General features: G+C 37.3%; 1 protein-coding gene across 1 annotated transcript in view; it reads right to left on the bottom strand.

Annotated features, from left to right (window-relative positions):
* The window catches only part of CAMSAP2 (calmodulin regulated spectrin associated protein family member 2), an 84,821-nt gene that overhangs the window by 46,502 nt on the left and 17,375 nt on the right, over positions 1-20,944 (bottom strand). Inside the window, exons 2-3 of the mRNA XM_088153326.1 lie at positions 13,199-13,458; positions 1,277-1,438 (exon numbers count right to left, since the gene is read on the bottom strand). Of these exons, the coding sequence (XP_088009452.1) occupies positions 1,277-1,438; positions 13,199-13,458 (422 nt within the window). The remainder of the gene's footprint in view (positions 1-1,276; positions 1,439-13,198; positions 13,459-20,944) is intronic.

The raw sequence follows: 20,944 nt of genomic DNA, 5'->3' as shown, positions 1-20,944 counted from the left end.
GGTGAGCTGCCCAAAGAACATAAAACTCTTCGGTGTAATGAAAAACAAGACTACCTACCCTTTGCTATACTGCCCTCTCTTATAATAAAAAAACCTGTGACTTTAACACAATATATTACCTGACCATCAAAGGTGTCTTAATACCTAAGATTTCCTTTCCTTCCTTCCAAATTACTCTGATTTCCTTTCAGATCATATAAATCTTTCTCCCCAATCCTGGGGAGTCATGTGGTATTAAAAAAAACCAAGCCCCCATGTCCAGAGATATTAGGTCCCTGGGATAGATCTTTGCTTAATGTTAAGCAACAACCTAGTACTAGCTAAGTACTTTGAGGACTTAATTAGCATTAAATGGGAAAACATTTAGCTGATGAAAAAAGTCCGTAATCAATCCTTTGCTTATTTAGAAAATATTGGTGACCACCACTTGGGAGGCCAGATGCGTAATACATTATTATACAACTGCTGATGCAAGCATGCAATCACAACATTTACATCATGCACACATAGTCATTCTGGTACCACTGTGGTTTGTTGAAGAGGCCACTGTTAGATCACTTCTCATTTTTCACCGTGAGGGCACAATACCAACGGTATCCTATTTAAAGGTATATTTTCAACATTCGCTATTTAGTAGATGTCTCTAATGTACACAAAAGTCTCTTATTTCCCCCCCCCCCATTGTGGCAAAAGATGTAAATGCTCGGCATCCTAGATAAGGTAGAAAGTCAGACATAACTATAAGCCACATTTAAAACAAGATTTGGAAAGTTCAAACCTTAACATCAAATTAGGGCTTGCTGTAAGAAATAAGTCGTGATTTGTTCCTGATGAAAATTCAGGAAACACAAATTGGGCTAAACAACCCCTGGCAAAATATTTCGTGGATGTATCCAATAGATTATTATTCTTAACAACTTTATTTTGTTAATATCACAATGGCTGAATTAAATAATCCTCCAAATCATGAAAATGAGTGACAATATTTGTGTAAGCTCTTTCTTTCCGCCTTATACAGCTTTGCATTTTGATTTAAAGCTACAGCTTAACATTCAAACATTGCAAAGAAATATGACTGAAGCTTACTGTCCAACAGTATTTAGAAATTCACCAAACTGAGCTGGAGGCATACATTAGCTGACATTATTTTTGCTCAGTTAGAAACTGAAAGTAGACTGATAAAAAGCAGTCAAGTAACATCAAATAAGTGACTTTAGTGATGTGCTGCATCATTTAGTTTCTTAAACACACTATGATGATTAAATGAAATGCCTACCTTATTTATCCAAAACATGACAGCATCTTCTATGTCATAGGGCAGGTCTGTAGCTTGGAAGAAGGAGGAATACTGCTGTACACATGCAATAACTTTTTCCACACTGATCATTTCTACAGTATATGCCATCATTAAGGTGTCAATCATAGCCAAATGAGCACTCTGCAAAGATAATAATGTTTTCACTAGCAGGTGGAATACCAGTATAGAGGGAGCCAGAAGAATTTATTTCCATAAGGAATCTGACAACTGGAGTACAAAATAAATGGCAAAGAACATGTTCTAAGTTTTACAGAACATTGGGTCAAATGGGAATTAAACACGTACCAGAACAATGTAAAAGAACAGCAGCTTCTTCTGATTATTTCTGAGGATTTAATGCTATATGAGATGTTTACTTCCAGAAACAAAGGCATGACTTAGCCCTCTCATATGCTTGAACTTGTAATGGAATTTTAAAAACTCAAGTCCTCGTGTGTCCGGTAATCCATTCTATAATCTTAGAATTATTTACTTATTTATTTAAAAAACGTATATGATTGCTCATCTTAAAAGACACAACCCTGCGAAGCTCACAACAGCAGCAAAACAAAAACACAATAAAAACAAAAACCTGACACCACAACCCTTTTCCTTCAATGCAACCAACACCACCATCTTCAGGTTCCAACTACATCCTATCCCAGCACTTGGGAGAAGAGCCAATTCTTATGGCCTTCCAGAAGACTTGAGAAGGTGGGGGCTTGCCAGATCTCAGGGAAGAGTGTTCCACAGGGCAGGGGCTGCTACAGAAAAAGGCATGCTTCCTAGGTCCCACCGGCAATATTTCAGGGAAGGGACCTGGAATGTGCCCACTCTATCCAGTATGGTGGAACGAGCAGATACTCTCAGGGAGAGGTGATCCCACAAATAACTTGGCCCCATGCCATGTAGGGCTTTAAAGATGATAACCAGAATACTGAATTGCACCCAGAAAAAAACTGGGACCCAGTGCAGCTCATGCAACAGAGGGGTAATATTAGCAAACCAAGAGGTGTCTAACACTGCATATGCCACTGCATTCTGGACCAACTGCAACTTCTGGCTGGTCTTCAAGGGTAGCCCCATATAAAATGTATTCCAGTAGTCCAACTGGAAAGTGACCAAGACATGAGTGACGACAAGCAAGGCCTCCTGGTCCAGGAATGGGTGTAATTGGTGCACAGGATGAATCTGTGCAAAGACCCCCAACCACGGCTGCCACCTGCTCCTCAAATAGGAGCCATGAGTCCAGGAGGACCCCCAAACTGCATACCAGTTCTGTCCAGAGAAGTGAAACCCCATCAAGATATATATCACCAGAACCTGGGGGACCAAAAACCACAAGCCACTCCGTCTTGCTAGGGTTGAGTTGGACTTGGTTCCTCCCCATCCTGACCCTCGCAGCCTCCAGGCACTGGGTCTACACCATAACAGCATCACCTGCCTGGCCAGGGATGGAGATGTATAACTGGTATCACCAGCATACTGATGATACCACACCCCATACTATTGAATGACTTCACCCAGAGATTTCACATCAATGTTTTATTTATTTATCATATTTATATATGATAAATAGGAGTGGTGAGAGACCCAAGCCCTGAGGCACCCCACACCAAGGGACCTAGAGCTAGACCTCTCCCTTACCGCCAACACTGACTGGAACTGGCCATGGAAGGAGAACCACTGCAAAACTGCTCCCAATCCTGGAGCCAGTCCAGAAGGATACCATGGGAGAAGGTACTGAAAGCCGCTGAGAGATCCAAGATGGCCAGGACAGGTGTATTACCTCTGTCCCAAGCCCTCTGGAGATCATCTCCAAGTGTGACCAATGCTGTCTCAGTAATGTACTCCAGCCTGAACCCAAACTGAAAGGGGTCTAGGTAATCCACTTTATCCAGAGCCCTCTGCAGCTGAGCAACCACCACCCTCTCAATAACCTTCCCTGGAAAGGGGAGGTTGGAAACCAGATGGAAGTTATTCAACACTGCTGAGTCCAGGGATGGCCTCTTAAGAAGGGGATGCACCACATGCTGTAGCCTCATATAGAATTTCTGCAATGATTGAAATCAAGAGTAAAGGAAGGGGTATTGACTTATTTTCAACCTTTCCTCTCATCATGTATAATTGCATAGTTGCATTTCTAAATATTAAATGTTGACTTTTTTAAAAAAATGAAATTAAAATTAAAAATCTTTTGTACTTAAACTAGATTTGATGTGTTAATCAATCTTTGAAATCTCTTTTAATAGTTGCTTATTAGAAGCTTTAGGCATGCTTGGTTGAAGCTTATAGAGTCCTGAAGCAGTTTTTCCCAAGCACCACAGCTAATGCTTCTTCTCTACTTGCCTCCTGCAATTCTGGAATTAGGCACTTTTGCACAGTATAATCATGTTTTAATTGAACATTTTTCAAAATGTTCCTTTTTTGAAAAAGAAAAAGGTAGAATGAGCTACCTCTGTTTGTTGCCAAAAAAAACACTGTCATTTTAGATCTCACTTCATATAACAATACATTTATCAAATGGTAACTAAGTGCGGATGTGGATATCAGAGAGACACCTTGGCATGCTTTATACACCAGCATTCTCCACATTATGTAAAAATAGGAGAAAGTTGTTGGCAGAGTGCAGGGAGGGAGGAATATGTGAGGAGGGCCTCTGCTGAGAAGACCCCTACTTTCAGGGGCCCAATGCAGCTCCATATCCTGTAATTCCCTTAAATTGGCCCTGCTATATACAATGAACTCATGCAACATGTAATCTCTCCTTTGTTCCTCCTTCACTTCAGAATATGATAATCAGCACTGTGTGTAAGAGAATACATTTGTAAATACAACTGCTCTTGCTGCTGCTATGCCCATCACCATTATCCATGTCTCTAATAGTAAGTTCAAAAGGGGTAGATTATATTAGCCTTGGTCCAGAATTGCAGAGTGTAATTTACAAACTAGATATACCATGAGCAGAAAGGCAATTTCTTCTTTTTATACACACACACACACACACACACACACACAATTGATTTTTTTTTACAAAGTTAAAAGCTACAGAAAAATAAAAAAATATTATAGAAAAACAAAAAAGATATAAAAAGAAAGATTGGAAAGAAAAAAAGATAGGAAAGGTAAATGACAGTATAGATCCAGAAAAAAGAAAGAAAAGAAAAAAGAAATATTAAGAAGCAACTCCCAATCTTTGCAACAGTTACAAACATAGTTAATACTGTTTCCACCCTCCCAAATTATATAACATAGCTCCCTTCTTCCCATATGCAGTCCTTTTTAATCAGTAAATCCAGAGTTCACTAGTTCATTTTTATCCATTTTCAGCAAAAAGTCCAAAAAGGGTTTCCAGTCTTTTATAAAAGTAGTTATTGCTCCTTCCCTAATCAAACAGGTCAATTTAGCCATTTCTGCAGTTTTGCCATCTTCATGATCCGCTAGCAGAAAGGCAATTTCTAACCATTTCTCCCCTCCCCTTCAATTACATATGTGCTCAAAATTTATTTATGGATTAAAGAACCCTCTAGAAAAAAGTGGTCTGTGGTCTCCCAGGGCCTTTTAGGTGGCCACCATTCCCTAGTCAGCTCTGTCATTTTCAGCGCTAGTTAAATTTAAGATTGGATAAAATGGGAGGGGATGGATTAAGGAAAAAGAGAAGATGAGGGTTTGAGGCTTTTTTTTAAAAAAGCAAATGCACGTTTTATTGTGGATACGTCTACTTCCTGTTGGGATCACCCCCATTTTTCCTATCACCATCCACATTCAGTCCCACCACAGTGTATCCATACTTTAAAACAATGCTGGACACTTCCAACAGTTGAGGAAGGAGGAGATATTAGTAAAAACCACCCTTCTTTTTCCACAGGAGTACTGAGTTTGCAGAGCAGAAGTCTATCAGATCCAAGTGATTTGTGTATTCCCTTTATTTGTAATAATAAGCTTGGATCCTACCCATTACAAATACAGTGGTACCTCGGGATACGAACTTAATCCGTTCCGTGACTCTGGTTGCAACTCGAGTTGGTCTCAAGTCGAGGTAAAGTTTCCCATAAGGTTCAATGTAAATCCGGTTAATCCGTTCCGCCCTCCGAATTTGGTCGCAACCCGAGGCAAATTTCCCCATAGGGTTCAATGTAAATCCGGTTAATCCGTTCCACCCTCCGCCCGAATTTGGTCGCAACCCGAGGCAATTTTCTCTTCAGAGCCTTACTCCTGCCAAGCCTGCTCTGCATTTTCTTTGGAGCCATGCTAACACGCACACCAAAAACCTTCACAAAACACCACAAAACACACCACAAGCCTCACCGAACGTCTCCTTGCTACCGTGACCTCGCCCACAGGAAGCCGCGACCACGTGGCAGCAGGGAAAATGGCCGCGGATCCGGTTCGTAAGTCGAGGCGAGTTTGTAACCCGAGGTACATTTTTCCTGCCGAAGCTGGTCGTAACCCGAAATGTTCGTTAGTAGAGGCGTTCATAACCCGAGGTACCACTGTACATCAAATAACAAAATGAACCAAGCCACACAAAAAACTATGTCCAAGCAAGGCAAACTTTTTTCCAACTAAAAAAAATGTGAAGGAAGGTGCTACTTCCATTCCACTTCTAATTCTTGCGCTGGCATTCCAATATCTGATCATACATGTCCACTACGAGCATCTCTTCAGGTCAGAATGTTAACATGGGATGAATTGATAGAAGGGTTTCCGTGGGATGGAAATCTGCTTTAATACACAACAAATCCCATTTGGGGATACGGCAATATCAGATGAAATTTAGCAATTTCTATTTTTCTTTTCTCCAGAAAGAAAAGGAAAATAAAGCAGCACGTACTTAGTTTTTTTCTGCCCTACTGTTAGACAGCTAGAAATCAATGGAGAGATACTGTGAGATGCTATGACTAGTGAAATTACATTGTGAATGCTGGTCTGTTATTACAAGAGAGAACTCAAGGTTATTACACAGTCTTACTCTCTATGGACATCTGAATGGTCACCCACTATATGATATAAAAATAAGTTTTTTTTTCTGGCGTGCTTTGAAAATGTGCAAAATTGATAATGAGATGAATTCCACTGTAGTATTTCTCTCCCCTTTGGCTTTTTTCATTTACTCATTCTGTGTGTGTGTGTCAAAACGTATTTACAGCATGACATAGTTTATGGATGAAAACATGAAATTAGCAAGTTCAAATGCCCAACATGTTAGTCATAGCCAAGACAGAAAATGCACACTTGTCCCGTCATGCATTTTTATGCAAGGCTGCTGCAGAGGCACCCTGTTCTGCAATTCAAAACCAGAAACATTTGCACCATTCCCTGTTACCTGTAGAATCCCAAGAAGATCGAAAAATAGCTCTTAGATGCCCATGTTTAACATATACCAAAGAAATAACTGAGGTAATTATTCCAAAGTGATGGCCTTCCTTTCACCTTGGAAGCTATCTCCATGGAAACTAAGCCATTTTAAATATAACATTACTCACAGTAACCACTGTTTTTTGTAATGTCAGAGGAAACTATAGTGATTCTTTATTTTTTTGCTACAGTATGAATTTTCCTGAAGTAATTTAATCAGTGACTAATACTAAGCTTAACATAATTAAGGAACAGTTTTATTAAAAAGGAGAGTGGATTTTTTTGCCAAAAGGATACTATTAAAAGCCACCATTGTTTTGGGCTTTTATTTGAGATCAGGTAATTTACAATGGCATTCCAATCTAGAAGCACACAAAAATAGACATGATAAAAGTTCAACCCCACCCACCCAAATTTTAAAAGATATGGATTTACAGTTGCCAGAAGGTTACCTGATCCTATCTTACACTGTCTCTGAACCAGATTGAATTCCCAGATGAATTCCGAACTCAGTTTAAGAAACAGACTTTAATTTTTAACTCCGTAAATAGCTTAGGGCTTTCTGATCACCACCTGTCATTAAGGCTACCATATCTGGGCTGTAAAAAATCTGAATAATCACTAGAAAGCTGCATTCTAGTGGTCATCTGGATTTTTGCAGCCTAACTAGGGTAACTCTTCCTCTCATGTTTTGGACCAAGAATGCTTCACAATTATTATAGCCAAAAACTCTACAAATATCAAAATATATGTGGCCAACCCTTATATTAAAGTCTATAATTTTATAAACTTTATTTTTTTAATTTAATACATCAAATGACAAAATATTAAAACACTTGGGACTGCCTGGTTTATTCCCTTATAGTATATACAGAACAATGCTGTATTTGTCTCTTAGAAATAATTCCCACTGATTTGGCAGGGGAAGGAGTTGTACAAACTGGCCTAGGACTTCAGCCAAAACAATTCTAAGTGCATTTCGTTAAATAAACCCTGACCCCACCTGAGCCTACAAGATAACTTTCATTGACAAAATTCACTTAATTCATTCACTTAAAATCAGTATTTTAAATGTCAGCTACAATGATAAGTGTAAAATCAATAAATATAGCCTTATTGTGATTTAGGCATTTAGAAATATATTAAGTTTACATCAAAGAGTATTTTTGTGACTGAGGACAACATACTTGTTTTTATTCAGCTACTGAAGGAATCAAGTGGACAACTTTTTACAAGGAAAGGTTCGATCTTGTCTTTAATTACTTCTCCCTAACAACTGATTGATAAGAAATGTGATGATAAAGTGAAGTTACCCATACCCATTTAATGCATATACAATTGCATTAAATAGATGAAATGAAGAGCCACATGAAAGTAATCTGTTTTGACCAAGGGATTTATTATTACATACATATCACCAATGTCTATTTCTTATGTCTGTGTTTGGCCTTGTTGGATTAAGGTACCTATTTATAAAATATCCTTTGAAAAGACTGGATGTTAGAGTCAAGTCACAATTGTTCTAAAGTCAAGGAACAGTTTTCAGTGGATTTCCTCCACAGAAGCAATGCAGGTTTTCTGCCATAGGAACATCTTAAAACCCTGAGTTCCACCATTAAGCACTACATAGATATCACTACATAGGTGAATCACTGCACTTAAAGATTCAGCACTTGATTAATTAACACTAGCTTGGCATACAGGCAGATAACTATTCTGAATCACTGTAGGACGTACACTGAAGATACATGTACAAACACAATGCTACACATATGCAACAACTCACTCAGCTCTATGTAATTTCTCTCTCTCACACACAAGCAGATGTCAAATAAAGCACTCAAAATATTTATACTATTATTCCGCCCCTCCACACAAATTCAATAAAAATAACTCCCCTGGTTCCAACCCTGTCAAATATACAACTAGCGTAACATTTTAATTACAATAGCAGATCTCCAGGAATGAGAACCATAGGATTGTTTTCTCTCATTAGAAAAAATAATCACTAACATCTGCTTTCTTACATTGTGAATGTACATACACCATATCACACATTGCCATGCTTCTGTCATTAAGCTGATGCTTCGGAAAAATCAAAAAATGTATTTCAGCAAGACATGATTCTAAAAATGCCTTAGACAGAGTTCCTTGATTGGGGCAATGTGCATATTTTTCAACTGGGGCCTATTATTTAGAATTTAAGATCCCCCAAAATTATTAATAGAGTGCCATAGCCTATTCATTCCATTTAATAGCACCTTTTCAAAAAGAGATTTGAAAAGTACTGGGTATTTTTGTAAATCTGTACATTCAGGAAATAGCATTTGTAGGATACGTCTGCACATTTGCCTTTGCTTGTTTTTGTAACATTCATTTTAAATGCCTTCGGGTTTATTTCTTTCCTTTAAAGTCAATTTTGAAATACCTTTCTATTACATGGTATTTTCTCTGTCCTTATAATATGTTAGATGGCCTCCTGAAAAGCCAGCTCCAAGCAGGCCCAAGACAGGCCGTCTTCATAATAGGTTCAGGAGGAGCAGAAAAGCAACATATACTTAGTTGTCTTTATATTTTAAGTGGAATATTATGAAATGGCAATAAATAAACAAATAGCCCCGCAATCAGGAAATCCTCTCAGATTTTGCTTTTTATAGGCAACTGTAGGTCTCAGTGGGCTTCTCCTTTAAAACAAATGCACTGGCAGCATAAAAATGGAGCCAGGTGAAACATATAACTACCATGTCAAAAGATGTGGTCCCTTTAGTCCTTACTATAATACAAACCCTGCAGGATGATCATCTGCAAGGGAACAGATTTGCTGGGAAAGCCAACCTTCACATTCCCATCTAGTGAATACAGGGTTATGGCAGGGCAGGGAAGGACTGACAGCTGGACGAAGGGAAAGCTGAGCAACTGGGCAATGATTCAAGCACAGTACACAAGAATGGGGCAGCATTATTCCTTTGGCATACTGAAACCTCCCTTTATTAGGTTAGCAATTTAATATAAAAAAAGACTTCTCTGGAATCTGAAAATTAACACTGAGGCTGATTTGAAAAAGCTATGGTGAGTGAATGATTCTTAATACCATAAATTTGCTCCATATTTCAGGAATGTATTGTCCTACAACTTCTTTGCTTATCCCATTCCTCATCTGAACTGGAGGAGGAATAAACTAATAATTTTCAACCGTAAATGTAACTTGTCTTAATGTACTTCTGGCAGCTGGAGGAGTTTCTGTTCCATTTATCAGCTTGGCCCTTAGAGATCTGGACTATTTGAAACAAAGTATTAACCTCAATTCATATGATGAGCACGCTACTGGAATAAAGGAAGATTAAATTCCAAGCAGTCTTAAATAAATTCACCAAACATCATCAAACTGAATTGACCGTATTTATCTGAAAGAAAGCCAACTTTGAATTTCAGGCAATCCACTCCAAAAAAGGAGGATTATAAGCTTTTAAATTTTTCACTGTACACACACAAATGCAGAAACACAAAGATACTGTATATTGAATAGTTTCCCTTGCTTGTCAGCTAGGGTTGTCAGTTCTGGGGACTTTTTTCCTCCCAACGAATGTATTCATGTGGGCCACTTAAACAGGTGTGTGCATATGTGTATATGGATGCACACACAGGGCAGAGAATATTCTCCAAAACTCTTCCAATTATTGTCCAATCAATCTCCTAACCATACTCAGTAAATTATATGCACACTTTCTATCCTACAAGCTTCTGGACTGGCTAGAACAGGAGAAATCTCTACCTGATGAACAAGCTGGCTTTAGGGAGGGCAGGAACTGTGAGATCCTACAGTTCCTAACAGAGAAATACATGCATGCTTACGCCTGCTCCCCATATTGATTAAAAGTCAGTTTTTGATTCTATCTCCAAGGAAAGAGACTGGAAGAAACTGTTTCATTCCTCTATAGACTGAAGATTACTTTGCCTAATCAAGATGTTGCACAGGAAAATATACTGTGGTCAGTGGCCATAATACAGATACCACTATAATTAAAAAGCCATAGTATGGGGCTTCACATGAAATAGTTAAACGTATACCTCTTCTATAGACATAATTCAATCAGCAGTTGCTTGAACATTTCAGAAGAGAACACTTTTAAGGAATTCAATTTTCCCTATACAGGTAGTCCTCGCTTAACAACCATTCGTTTAATGACAGCTCAAAGTAATGACAGCCTTGGAAAAAGTGCTTTACGACCTGTATTCACACTTACGACCATCACAAACCATTACACCAAGCCCTTCAGTCACGTGATCATAATTTGCAACCTTTTTTACAATGGTCATTAAGTGAATCACCACAGTCGTTAAGTGAATCACATGGTCATTAAGCGAATTCTGGCAAAAAACATCCATTGGGGAAGCTGGATTCGTTTAACAACCACATGATTTGCTTAATGACTGTAGTGATTTGTTTAACAACCTTTGTAAAAATGGTCATAAAATCAGGTCCGGTCACGTGGTGACTTGCTTAGTGACTACCCCTCTTAACAACTAATTTTATGGTCCGTATTGTGGTTGTTAAGTGAGGACTATCTGTAACCTGTTCATGTAAGACAGCAAGAAATGGGAGCCCATAGATGCCTCTTGGAGATTTCTTTTAAATTAAAAAGGAATTTATAGGATCAGAAAAATGTTTCAATTAGGTAGCTGAGGCCAAATTTTTCAGACAATTAAGAAAAACATAATGAGACAGACAAATCTTTCAACCAATTGTTTGTTGTGAAATTTTATATCTGCATATTTTTTCTCTGTTACATTTTGTTTCTTTATGCTATATAGCTTTAAGAAGAAAAGCCTCATAATGGCTTAACCCCTTGATCACTAAATCTCATCAGAAGGTTCCCTTTGCCATTGTTGCTACAATTTCCTTTGTTTGCATTGCCCTATTGATTTAGAGTTTGCCCATGTATATGAAATATATAATACTTGTATCCAAATGCCGTAGGAGAGGAAGGTATAGCAAAGTAATGAGATAAAAGCTGTGATACTCTTCTCCCAATTCCAGAATTCAAAATGAAGTATTCTTGCCCTTTGCCCTGTCTTCCAATGCTTCAGATGTCCTTACCAATACCTTATAGACTAAGGTTTGTATCATTTGATTGTTTTTCTCCCTAATCTACCATTCTGGCAGATTCCCTGAGCAGGTGGCTTCATTTAGGTTTTATGTATGCATGTACTTTCCTCCTGATACATGTTTGTGGGTTTATGTTCCTGTCCATAATTCTTTGCATTTCCTACCACAGGTCTTAGTAAAAAGTATTTCATTTTTCCAGTGTTCAGTTTTTTGAATAAGGAAACATTTTTCGTAGTTTGATTATTCTAAGCCAGGGTTCCCATCCCTCCCTCCCCCCACCCACCCCAAAAAAGTTCCCACTGGGATTTTTTTTCACAGCTATTCCTCTCTCAAACAACTATGCTGAGTACAGAATTGTTGAGCATTGCAGAGAATGTTGGCAATGCACCCGTGTTGCCTTCTGTGCCAAGCTAATTGGGTGCAGTTGTTATCTTATGGAAGCAGAGGATATACTAGATTCCGCCCAACTTTTTTCTTGCAACTGGACAGAAAGCTAAAAATAGCTATCAAACATTCTTGGACTGTGAATTCTGGAATTTAAAAAATCCAACTTGATATTCCCCCTTTTTGTCACTGAAAATCCCCCTCAAGATTACATCAACTGAATTATTTCATTAATAACGAGTTTAAAAACTTTAATACTTCTCAATACTGCTTATGAGTGGACTGTTCAACACTATTCCTTCAACTAAGTAAAAGTTAAAATACTATGCATCTACTACAATACTGACTCTAATCTGATTGTTCATTCAGCTAAACAGATGCTGATTTTAGGGAAAGTACTTGCCAAATAACTGAGTGACCAGCATCAGTAAAAGCCACCAAAACATTTCCACTGGGTTTGTACACATTTGGATGCGGTTACTTACAAATGTGACCTCAGATTGAATAATCTCTTTAAAATAGTTGCTTGTTTGACATCAACAGCTTCCAACCCAAAATTTAAATAAAATATGTAAAGCCACTTCAACAATTTTTTTTATCAAAGTCTAAATGAAGGCATCTATATGGACAGAAAAATTACAGTAGTTTAATTAAAACAGGAAAACATGGGAAGTTGGCTCCAGATTTAGAGCAGATTCATTTAAATCATCTAGTCATGCTAAGGTGTCCCACTGATTTCATTGCACTGACTATTCTTACTAAATTTGAATCCAGATATGTATAAGCAAGACCAAATTCTTAAATATGTAAAACAGCCATCTTTTCAACTACCAAGATTTTTGAACTTGAATAATTCAAGCTATTAGGGGCAACAGGGAAGAACTATGTAATTCATTTCTTAACTCTGTAGCTATTTTGTATCTTCAGTTTCTGAAATGTTACTTGCTAATTTATTGAAACTAAAAACAAAAAACAAAAAAACTGTAGTGCTGCTAAGAGTGCTAATACTGCCAGGAACAACCAAGAACTAACACAGTAATGCCAACACTCACCATCTGAATAGGTTTCTTGTGCAAGTCTCTCTCTGTTACCAGTTTTTCCTGGTCAGTAACATAGAGGCCTTTTTGTGCCAAAGCTTGGATAACAGCATCATGACCCAGGAGTGGTTTGGCAGCATCACTCTTCAGGATGAGACTCCCCGCACGACAGTAAAGTTCTGCAGACAGCAGCAAGTTAACAACAGGAGGTTTAATATGTTCCTGGTCATACTGATCCGTATAAAATGGTTCTCGAAGCTCATCTGGTATATTTTCTGGAAAAATAAGAAAAACACACATCCTTTGAGTTAAAGATGACAGTCTAATTCTCAAAACAAGTACATAATCTGTTCCAAATAACCATAATACACTAAAATGACTTCATAATTGCTGTAATACCAGCATATATGTCTAAGTTCCATTAAGCAAAACATTCAAATTATCTGCAAAATTTGCCAAGACTTAATCCCTTATTTTGTTTAATAGAAGCTAATAATTTGTTCATTTTGGTGGTTGTGTGATAACGGGAAAAGATAGCTTCAAGGCTTCTGGTGAGGATTCATGGTGATGTCCCTGAAGGAGCAGGGGTGGCGTTGCAGCAGAGATTAGAGGCAGGACAGTGAATTCTGGCTGGTGTAGTCTTTCTAGATAAAGGAGAGATCATGAGATTGCCCACTTGCACTCCAGACAGCTGCTGTTCGTGAGTAAACTGCAGGAATTGAGGTTTTTGAGTTGAAGGGCTGAGAGTCGAGGGATTTCAGTCAAGCTCACAGCCATAATGCAGCCTATATGGACACAAGGTTTGCATGAGCCTCATTTCTTAAAGACTTTCGGATGTAATTAATTTACAGCTAAAGAAAGATTTTCTGAGTGGCAGGATAAGAAAATTCAATTTGGTGAGTCAACATTCTTTCTGGATTACAAAGGAAAAAAAGGTTTTAAAGATTTAAAAACTTTTCACAAAAAGCTTAACAAGGAATGGATGTAAGGACGTTTAAAATGGATAGAGGGGATAGTTACTTTGAAAGAATATTTTTTGGTGAAAGTGCTTTTGAACAAATTGGAATTAAAATAGACAAATAAACCGAACTGTTGTTGTCCCTGAAATGACTGTGTTGGCCCAGCATGTGAATAGCCAATCAAAACACACTGAGAGTAGATTGCAAAAATTTATTCTGTGAAGAAGAAAGGTGCAAGTGGGATATCTCTCAAAAGCAAGCACCCCTCTCAATGGGATGGGTGAGCTTTATATAGTATTTTGCATACAGTTTCAACATACAGTTTCAACAATAATCACAAGATTGCAGAAGTTACAAACCATTCATATGTCAATAAAGCTTCAAACTTCAGTACAAGATATGCTTCCCTTGGTAACATTCCTCTGCTATCTTATAGAAACCACCAGTTGAGAATGTTCCCACCCTGTATGCATACCTGTTGTTTTTTAAATTGTTCTTTTCGACAAAGAGGGGAAGATCTCTGGCAGGGCAAGATGGAGTAAGCTCAGGCTGGTACCCCAGAAATGTTTTTTGTTTACTATTAAAAAGTGCAGACAATTGGTGGATTTTACAAAACAAAAGATAAAGGTAGTATGAGCCAGACTGTGATACTGACTGTAACTATGGAGTGCCATTTGAAATGCAAGTATTAAGGGCACAGGAAGACAAAATAGAAAAAAAAGGGAAGCTTGCATTTTCTCTTTCCCATGCAATTGCAACACTTTCATTTTTGGATCATAATATTATAATGGCAACCACCAGAAAAGCAGCAAAAATAGCAGAGGAGAGAAGAGGATTACTAGAGCAACCTGCAGACAGAAGAATTACACCAGGTTTCCTTCAGAAAATGTTTGAGGAACTGGGTAGTAAGTTAGCTGAATCACTTGATAAAAATTGCCTAAATTACTTGATACTAAATTGACAGTTTTTGAAAAAAGAATGGATGAAAGACTTGTAAAGATGAAAGAGGAGATGACAAAAGTTAAGAAGATGGAAAGCTTTGTAAAACAAGTGTCTGGAGATGTAAAACAAATTAATAATATGTGAAAATTCTGGAGAGTAAACCAGAAATTATAGACAGAGTTGAAAAGAGAACTAGATAATCTGGTTCTATTGGAATTGAGAGAAGGAATTTTGTTTGAGATTTAAAGGAATCCTAGAGGATTCTGGTAAAGATATTAGAGAAAAGGTTATTAAAGCTTCAGCAAACTTTTTGGATTGAGATGAGGAGGATACAGAGTCAGAAATTGTTTAAGTATACAGAATAAATGCAAGATTTGTGAGAATAAGAAATATTCCAAGCGATGTTTTGGTGCAGTCAGGAAGAAGACAAGGGATCAGGTTTTGCAGCAGCATTTTAATACAAGACTGAAGATTGATAATACAGATGTAATTATTCTTAAAGAAATTCTTATTAGAATCTTGCGTAAGAGAAAGGAGTACTCTTTTTTGACTGAGAGATTAAAGTAAAAAAATATTCAATTTTGTTGGGACAAACTGGAAGGTGTGATTTTTACTTTTAAACAGCAGACGTTTCAACTGATTTCTGTCTAGAAGGTGAGAGGGAATTTCTAGAAAAAAATTAAAGAGGAATTGGAGGAGATTCAAATGGAGGTGTCAAATGAGACTACACAAAAACTTCAACAGATGCAACAGGAAACTGAAAGGGATGATACTGAACTAGGTGCTACAGGTACAGTGGAACCTCGAGTTACGAATTTAATCCGTTCCGTGACTCTGGTTGCAACTCGAATTGGTTGCAACACGAGGCAAATTTTCCCATAAGGTTCAATGTAATTACCGTTAATCCATTCCGGCATCCGCGGACCACACGTCAGGGGCGGAAAAATGGCCACGGACCACGCAGCAGGGTGGAAAAACGGTCGCGGACCACGCAGCAGGGCAGAAAAACGGCCACGGACCACGCAGCAGGGGCGGAAAAACAGCCGCGGACCATGCGGCAGGGCGGAAAAACAGCCGTGGACCACGTGGCAGGGCGGAAAAACAGCTGTGGACCACGTGGCAGGGCGGAAAAACAGCCGCGGACCACGCGGCAGGGCGGAAAAACAGCTGTGGACCACGCGGCAGGGCGGAAAAACAGCTGTGGACCACGTGGCAGGGCGGAAAAACAGCCGCAGACCACGCGGCAGGGCGGAAAAACAGCTGTGGACCACGTGGCAGGGCGGAAAAACAGCCGCGGACCACGCGGCAGGGCGGAAAAATGGCCGCAGACCACGTGGAACGGGCGGAAAAACGGCCGTGGACCACGTGGAACGAGTGGAAAAATGGCCGCGGACCACGTGGCATGGGCGGAAAATGGCCGCGGAGCACGTGGCACGGGAGGGAAAATGGCCGTGGATCCGGTTCGTAACTCAAGGTGGTTCGCAACACGAGGTAAATTTTTGGGGCCGGAGCTGGTCGTATCTCGAAAAATTCGTAAGGAGGGGCGTTCGTAACTAGAGGTACCACTGTATTTGTTTTTCTAAATATTTGGCTTGATTATGGATTACAAATGCTTAATGTGGAATGTAAATGGAGCAAATGTTCCTCAAAAGAGGAGAAAATATTTCATTATTTGAAAATTAAAACAAGATATAATTTACCGACCAGAGAAACATATTAGAAAAAAGGACATAAAATATTTGATTTATAAAAATTTGGGTGAAGAATTTATTTCAGCAGGAACTAAAAAAAAAGAAAAAAAGAAATGGAGTTGTTTTGTATATAAATCCCCAACTAAAACCAGAATTTGTATTGACTGATGAGCAGATTTGTTGGGGTGGAAATTAATTTGAATGGGATTAAGACTTTGATATTAGGAATTTATGCTCCAAATGGGGATAAAGTACTGTTCTATAATGGAGAGACTAATAGGCTTCTCTTAGGAAAATTGGCGTTTGATGGGGGTTTGGAATGGAGTGGTCTCCCCACAACTGGATAGAACTTCTGAGAAAAATATTAAAATTACTTAAGACAAATTACCAAAACTTTTTTTTCCCATTTGATGTACAAATTAGGGGTAGTTGATAAATGGAGACAGAAAAATGGCAATTCAAGAGAGTATACCTACTTTCCTTTTCAAGAATATATATGATTTGAATTTCAAAGAAATTGGCTACTAAGGTTTTTAAAGTAGATACAGTATATTACTGAAGATTTTTTTAATCATAATCTTGTGAGTTTGGTTTATAAAAGGAAAGTTAGTTTTTTTATAGAGACTAAAAGAATATTGCTACAGAAAGAAGCAGTAGTGGGGGATTGTAAAAAGAAATTAAAATAATTTTTTAAAAAATAATTTAGATAAAGGTACTGATTTAAGAATGGTTTGGGATGCAAGTAAAGCTTCCATTAGATGTTATTTTATATAATATAATGATGAACTCAAAAAGAAGAGTCAAGAGACAATACAAGCTATTTTGGATGAGATAAAGAGAAAAGAAGATGAACTAAAGAAATTTCCAGAGAAGATAAATATTTCTCAACAAATTAAGCTTTTACAATGACATTTATCTATATTAACAGTAAGAGAAATGGAAATAAAAATGAACTATATAAAGCAAAAAAGAGTTTGCAAACAAATTAGGGAAGTCATTGCCATATAAATTATGAAAAGAAATGGAAAAGAAAATGATATTGAAATTATAAGAAGGAGATACTGCATTATTTATTTATTGTATTAATGGATAATGCGGCCATACAAAAAGCATTTCATCAATACAGATAGTCCTTGCTTAACAACCACAATAGGGACTGGAAAATTGGTCATTAAGCGAGTTACCACGTGACCAAACCCAATTTTATGACCGTTTTTACAACAGTCATTAAGTGAATCATCACTGTCGTTAAGCGAATCATGTGGTTGTTAAGCAAATCCAGCTTCCCCAATGCATGTTTTTTGCCAGAATTTGCTTAACAACCATGTGATTTACTTAACAATCATGTGATTCACTTAACAACTGCAGTGATTTGCTTAACAACTGTCATAAAAAAAGGTCGCAAATTGCGATCACATGACTGTGGGGGTTGTAATAGTTTTTGATGGTTGTAAGTGTGAGTACAGGTCATAAAGCACTTTTTCCAAGGCTGTCGTAACTTCGAACCGTTGTTAAATGAGCGGTTGTTAAGTGAAGACTACCTGTACTATTCCAACTTGTATAAAGGAAGTGACATCTTTCTGGAGAAGCAGATGAATATCTAAACAAACAAAATTTACTGAGGATTACAGAGGAACAGAGACAGATTATGAATGGATCTATAACAATAAGGGAAGTTTCTGAAGCTATAAGATTAAACGAGGAAATGTGCCTGGACCAGATGGATTATCAGGTTTTTATTATAAATGTTTTGAGGATAAACTTTTACAACATTTACAAAAACACAAGGAACTCTATCTTACAGGGAAGAAAGATAGGAGAGTTGGAAAGAGGTCAATATAGCACTAATACCTAAATAGGGAGATTCAACAAGAAACTATAGGCCGATATCATTATTGAATGATGACTACAAGTTGTTCACAATTCTAGCTTGACAGACTGAAAATAATTTTGCAATAATTTATTCATGTGGATCAATGTGGGTTTTTACCCAAAATGCACTTAAAGGACAATGTTAGAAATATGTTGGACATTTTGGAATATTTGGAGTAAAATAATGAAAAACAAGCCACACTGATTGTCTTAGATGCAGAGAAGGCCTTTGATGATTTGAACTGGGATTTCTTGTTCAAGGTTTTGGAAGATATGATGGGGATGCCCTGTTGTTTATTTTGGTTCCTGAAATACTAACAGAGATAGAAGACAAGATGAGATGACTGTGGGGGTGAAGATTAAAAAAGAAACATGTAAGTTAAGGGCTTTTGCAGATGACTTGGTGTTAGTTTTGGAGGATCCTTTAAAGGGAATTAAAATAGTAATGGGCAAAGTAAAAGAATACAGTGCATTAGCAGGTTTCAAGATTAACAAACAGAAGACGAAGATGTTAACAAAAATATGACAACAGAAGATCAAACAGAATTAATGAATAAAATGGGTTTTAGGGTTGAGAAGACAGTAAAATATCTGAGTATCACTATGACAAATATGAACTATATGTTATTTCAAAATAACAATGTTATTTTGGCATGAACATGGCATGAAATTAAAAATGACATGTTAATATGGGGAAAACTACAACTATCATTGCTGGGGAGAATTTCTGTATAAAAATGAATGTTTTTGTTTCAGACAATACCTGTTTTGACTGATGCACCATTTAAACAGTGGCAGAAGGATATATCTAAATTTGTTGGCAGGGGAAAAAACATAAGTAACTGAGCGTTACAAGATGTAAAGGAAAGAGGAGGATTGGGCCTACCTGATTTGAAATTGCATTTGTAGCTTGCTGTTTGGTTTGGATGAGAGTGGGTGCTGCTGAGAAATAGAAGGCTCTTGGAGTTAGAAGGACACTGAGATTTGGGTGGCATGGATATTTGTTGTACGACAAAGTCAAGGTTAAAGTGGATTTTAAAAACCATTCTGTTAGATTTGTCATATTGAGAATATGGAATAAATATAAACCTGGGTTATGCCTGAAAACAGCTTTGAGGCTCTCAGCACAAGAAGCATTTTATAGACGAGAAATAATAGGCAAACACAAATGGCTAAGTTATCAATTTTGTCAAGGGGAATGTAAAATAAAATCAAGAGAAGAACTGGTGGCAGAAGGATAAGTTGTTAATGGTTCCCTTATTTAAAGTTATCAGAAAGGATTTAAAGTAGGCAAAAGAGTTTATGGTTGTGAACATCATAAGACAGAGTTTGAAATGATGAACATGTAATTACGAAAATGTATAAACTTTTATTGAAATTTGAAACAAGAAGAAGTGAAAAGAATGCATGATAAAATGGGCTAAAATTTTTGGTTATAATATACGGATGGAACAATGGGAAAATGTGGCTGAAAGGACTGAAATTTACACTATGTTATAATTTTAAAGAGAATTTTTATAAGATGATGTACCATTGGTATATGTCACCAGAAAAACTGTCTAGAATGTATAAAGGCACTTCAAATTTATGATGGAAATGTGAACAACAAGAAGGGACATTTTATCATGTTTGGTGGAGGATTTTAAAGATTAATATACAACTGAAACCAAAGGTTTTTCTTTTGGGACTGATGGACAGACAGTTGGAAAAAAGTAATGGAATTTTGTTTTTGTACATAATAACTGTAGCAATATTATTATATGCACAAAGATGGAAAGGTTCGGCATTATCCACAACGGAGGAATGATTGGTGAAGATGGTGGAACTTGCTGAAATGGCTAAATTGATTTCTGTGATCAGAGAAAAGACAATATCTACATTTATTGCTGAGTAGAAACTCATTATGGACTTTTTGCATATAACATAAAAAATGAACTTATGATTTATGGTTTTGAAGATTAGACAGGATAGATTATAGAAAGAGAGTCATGTTGTAACCACAGAGTAAGAGGTAAATTTATAATTATACTTATAACTGCTGTAAAGAAGATTGGAAGCTACTTCTTTGTATCTTTTTTCTTTCTTTTCTATTTTTCTTTTCCGTTTTTTCCCCTTTCTTGCACTTTTAGCTTTCTCTTTGATTGCTTTCTTTTTTTCCTTACTTTATATTAGTTTGTATTAGTTTTTTTAAAAAATTAATAAAATTATATATAAAAAAGGAAAAGATAGCTTCAAAACGTACTCTTATAAACTTTATGAAGAAATGAATCTCTCTCTCTCTCCCCCCTCCATCCACA

Source organism: Python bivittatus, unplaced genomic scaffold, assembly GCF_059951505.1.
Source record: "Python bivittatus isolate LINGU-HERP-01145 unplaced genomic scaffold, Pbiv_v1 ctg000700_np1212, whole genome shotgun sequence".
NCBI lineage: Eukaryota > Metazoa > Chordata > Lepidosauria > Squamata > Pythonidae > Python > Python bivittatus.
The sequence above is the reverse complement of the archived record's forward strand: the minus strand, read 5'-3'. Positions and strand labels throughout refer to the sequence as shown.